We start from the raw sequence: 5,000 nt of genomic DNA, 5'->3' as shown, positions 1-5,000 counted from the left end.
GTTACCATCACGAGGTAAAGGGAGGGCCAGGGAAAACCAGGGGAAGTGTATGAAATAGGGAAAGCGGGAGAGTATGTCAGAATAACACACAGACGAGAACAAAGCAACAAACCAGTAGGAGAGCAAAGAGGAGGGCTTTCATGGTAGCGTTAGGATAGAAGATTTGGTGGGACGCCTCATCGCTGACAATATATTGGTGATGCTACAATATGACAAACTGCAAACCTTCAAGGTCAAAATTATTCTGCAATGAACAAAACCTCAAAGCATTTCTCCCAAAACTGCCTAAACGCTCTTCACAAACGCACACTTCTTTTACAACTGCAAAACCTTTAACCTCATCCAAGACGCTAACGCGAATCCAAGGCACTCGCCTGTTCAAACTACTTTAACTCACGTGGAAGGAATTTATTTTCCATTGAAACTTTCAATACAACACTGCATGTGACTCATGTGCAGTGATATTGCGTTTTATAGAGCTCATACTGTTTAATCTAAAGGCTGATGGGATCTTGTCTGTGTTTCTTGTTCCTGTGTGGCAGTGAAACAACACCAGCCCCTCAGAGACTCCTTCCTTGCGTAAAAACTAACTTGCTTGGCTAATGATGAACTGACTAGGGTTCCAAACAATGCGGACGACCAAAGTCTGACCGTGCACTGTGTTTATTGCTGTTCGGGATCCACGAGGAGGCTCGCTTTGTGTTGTTAATAAAGTCGTGTTTACTTTGTACGCCGTGATGATGAGCTCCAGGATGTTCCGGGAGTCGGATGCCAGGACCCCCACCGTGGCACCCGGTATCAGATTAGCATAGTTCTGAAAAACAACAGCAACACACATAAATACGCACCACACACACACACACACACACACATATACACACACATCCCCTCATCGGACAAATGAACGCGTAGATAATCTCACAAACACGTGCATGCACACAAACTGTACACACAGACAAAAGCACATACATGCACACAGATACTCACAATCGCACATCTCTCAGTACACAAACACGCACACAATCGCACAACCCTCATTACACAAACACACACACACACGGAAAACACACAAACATTGACACACATTCACACAAACACACACACACACACACACACGCACACAAACACTGACACAATATCACAGACACACATGTGTACAAACACATACACACACGAAAACACGCAAACACACATTAACGGACACACAGTCGAAAGTAGGTCCACTGTTACAGCCGTGGAGCCCGTCAACAAGCCTTTGGGAGGAGAAAGGCATGGACCAGGGACAGAGGCGTGTTTCAACAGGTCCGTGGAGCGTGCTCAATGAATCAAAAATGTGTTCAGCTTACTGATAATGAACCCCCGAAGGCGACTGTACTTCTTCTTTATTTCAGTCCTGCATGACTCACCCCCATTGGCTGAGCCTTCCCCCAAACCAACATCAAAGAAATGAGACGCAAAAGCCGTGAGATCTCCAACAAATGAGATGCCGCACCTATACGGAGTAGGACTAGTCTTCTGATTGCCGAACCAATCAGAAGGGACGGTCAATTACACACCTCGTAGTTGTGTTTCTGATTCTCTGTCACAGCGAATATCAGCAGGATGTTGTTCTCCACCAGCTTATCAATCAGCTGACCCAGGGTGGGGTATTCCTGAAGAGCGCAGAACAAGAAGACATTTCATCATGACAGCAGAAACCGAACAGGTGTTGAGGATCAGAACAAGGATCAGCCTGTTCGTGTGAAAAGGGAACACAAATTCTGTGTGTGGTTGTCATCCACCATCCGCAAAACAGAGCAGGTAACCATACAAGTTAACCCCTATTGTCTTTTTTACAACAATACAATTCGCCTGAAATGTGATTGGCTGATTAACCTTGCAGATATTTTCCTTTCAGTACTATTTGGCATCGTAACGAAGGTACATTCCTGTATGTTTCAATAAAAGATCTCTGACACTGAAGAATTTTTGCAACGGTAAATCCACGACGAGTTCCCAGGAGTTCCAAGGACCCGAAGGAACACGATAAACACAGGTCCTGCCCTCACCAATATGGCCGACATGGAGTAGTCATTGTTCTCGTCCAGGTGACACTGTCCGTCGTTGGGGATCACGATGCCCGCCAGCTTGCTGTCCATCCCAAAGTGGGAGTCTGCGTCGCTCGCGAACACTAACAAGCGCATTGAGTCGTTCCTCCATCCAATCTTGTCCTGTCAAGGGAGATGGTGGTTTAGCCAGTTTAACAACAAGAATGAATGAAGGACGTGTTTCCCGCTCTGGTACTGTGGTATCAGACAAATCGGGCGTCCATTTTGGTAGGACTCCACCTGAAAGGCTTGTAAAACAGGTCGTACTCCGCAAACGGCTGCCTGCATGATGGCGTCGAAGCCGCCCTCCGGCACGTCGATGTTGGCCGAGATGTGCTGCTTGGAGATGATCTGGTTGAACATGCTTGTGTCTGTCGTCAGGGACAGGACATGTTTGTACCCAAAAGTGGGTTGACAAACTACCTCTACGCTCCTGGGAGAGACGGAGGGGAACACACACACAGAAAGAACGAACATTGGAGCTGTGAAACTAAAATTTTTAATGATCTAAAATGATGGTAGGGCAGCTGTGTCTAAATGAATATCCGTCTAAATCTACTTCTAATAAGGTTCTACCTTTGGAGGAAGTATCACAGGGGAAGCACATATGACCTTTGAGTTGACCATGAAATAAAGGTTGTATCTCATCTATAACATGATCTGCAACCACCAGAACCTACGGTTATTTCCAGCGGTAAAGTCTGTGAGCTTAGTATGTACAGGATGCAGAACAAGAGCGCCCACTGCTTCTCCTTTCATTCTTGCCAGTGTGTGTAAGAGCAGATGTGTGTGTGTGCGTGTGTGTGTGTGTGTGTGTGTGTGTGTGGCAACACCTGCAGGGGTTGGCCAGCTCCTCCTCGGTGATCTTGATGAAGGGCAGCACAGGTTTCTCCACGAAGGAGCCGAACCCCAGGCTGAACTTGCTGGTGAGGTTGCTCATCTCGCGGGTCAGCGTGGAGCCCAGGTCCTTGATCATCTCCAGGTCGTCCGTCATGGACGCCGAGAGGTCCATCAGGTAGTAGATGTCCACGGGGTAGTCCTCCGTCTGCTGAACTCTGACCTGGAAGGTCATCGGAATACCTGGGCAGGTGATGAGGAGGGGTGAGATGAAGGGTGAGACTCTTGTGGCCCTACCGTGCGTTACTGAACGTCTCCCACATCATTCCTACGCATAACAACTCAGAACTTCAGACCAGCATGTGATGATCTATAACCTGATTCATCAACCTAACTTTACCATCTGGAACTGATAAACTCACCAATTATAACGTTATTAATGAAAGACGTTAACACATTGTGTAAACAATCTCAAAGCATTTATTTATTTTTAAATAGCACTTTTAGTAGCTATTCACACACACACACACACACACACACACACACACACACACACACACACACACACACACACACACACACACACACACACACACACACACACACACACACACACACACACACACACACAAAGACAACCTCACTCACTCACAAACACACACACACACAAACGCTCACACATGCACCTGAGAGACATGTACACACACACACACACACACACACACACACACACACACACACACACACACACACACACACACACACACACACACACACACACACACACACACACACACACACACACACACACACACACACACACACACACACACACACTCACACTCACACACTCCCTACACCCCAACTGTGAACTTGGTCTCTTCGGATCTAAGTGGTTTACTTTTTCGCTCACACTCCTCCATTCATACACACATCCATACACACATCACAGTGAGAACCGCCAGCTCGTCAGGAGCAATCCCGTGCGGCTCTCCATGTAAAACATCGCCGGAGATCCAGGGAGAAGTCCTACCGGGCCGTAGCTTGAGAGCCATCCTCTGTGGAGAGACCTGGGTGCTGTTGGTGGAGGGCCCACTTCTCCGCCCCAGGGGGCCGTCCACAAGTACCTCAGCGTGGGAGACGTGGAACTCCAGCCGCTCCTGAAGACATCCCTTTTCCAGCAGGGTCTCTGGCGTGTCACATCGCTCCCAGACGGACAACCAGTTGGTGAAGTTCTGAGGGAATGCTGACGGGGTTAGCTTATTACAAGCTACTACATGTGGCTCACTGAGCCAACATTAAATGGCATCCATGTCTGAAGTGTGTTGGAACTGTGCATGTCTAAAAAAAGTAATAATATGAGAGTTGAATATGTCTTGCTGGGGCCTACTGTGTGTCTTTCACGACAACCTTGACAACATTCACACATTTATTCTAATATTTTTAAAGAAAAAAGGGAAAAAGTGTATAAAATATAACAAAGTTGTTCCAGAACAATCTCACCTTGTCGCTCAAGGACTGCTATTGTCCTCATCATTGTACCAATCATGAAATTGTTTCCAACCATGATAAATGTTGCCGGGCAAAACACGAGCCTACCTCCTGGGTGCACCACGCGCAGCGGGGACTCTGCGACAGACACTCGTCGCAAGTACTAGCACTCCCGGACGAACACGACCCTGCACACACACACACACACACACACACACACACACACACACACACACACAAATACACACATGAACACACACACACACACACACACACACACACACACACACACACACACACACACACACACACACACACACACACACACACACACACACACACACACACAAACACACACACGGACGCATACACACACACACACACACACACACACACACACACACACACACACACACACACACACACACACACACACACACACACACACACACACACACACACACACACACACACCAGTCAGACAGCCGTAATTTACTTGGGGAAGTTGTTCAGAGTTTCGCTCTCATCGAGACATAAGGATGTCTACGGCTGTTTGTTTAGTCTACGTACGATCTAAACCCAAAA

The 5,000-nt window shown here is 47.4% G+C and overlaps 1 protein-coding gene across 2 annotated transcripts in view; it reads right to left on the bottom strand.

Moving 5' to 3' along the window:
* itgb6 (integrin, beta 6) overlaps positions 1-5,000 on the bottom strand; it is a 17,498-nt gene that overhangs the window by 9,415 nt on the left and 3,083 nt on the right. For both annotated transcript variants that reach the window (XM_030376672.1, XM_030376671.1), the window contains 7 exons: positions 4,524-4,603; positions 3,958-4,159; positions 2,921-3,167; positions 2,355-2,520; positions 2,049-2,210; positions 1,557-1,652; positions 725-814 (listed from right to left, as the gene is read on the bottom strand). In XM_030376672.1, coding sequence (XP_030232532.1) covers positions 725-814; positions 1,557-1,652; positions 2,049-2,210; positions 2,355-2,520; positions 2,921-3,167; positions 3,958-4,159; positions 4,524-4,603 — 1,043 coding nt within the window. The remainder of the gene's footprint in view (positions 1-724; positions 815-1,556; positions 1,653-2,048; positions 2,211-2,354; positions 2,521-2,920; positions 3,168-3,957; positions 4,160-4,523; positions 4,604-5,000) is intronic.

Source organism: Gadus morhua, chromosome 14 (genome assembly GCF_902167405.1).
Source record: "Gadus morhua chromosome 14, gadMor3.0, whole genome shotgun sequence".
NCBI lineage: Eukaryota > Metazoa > Chordata > Actinopteri > Gadiformes > Gadidae > Gadus > Gadus morhua.
The sequence above is the reverse complement of the archived record's forward strand: the minus strand, read 5'-3'. Positions and strand labels throughout refer to the sequence as shown.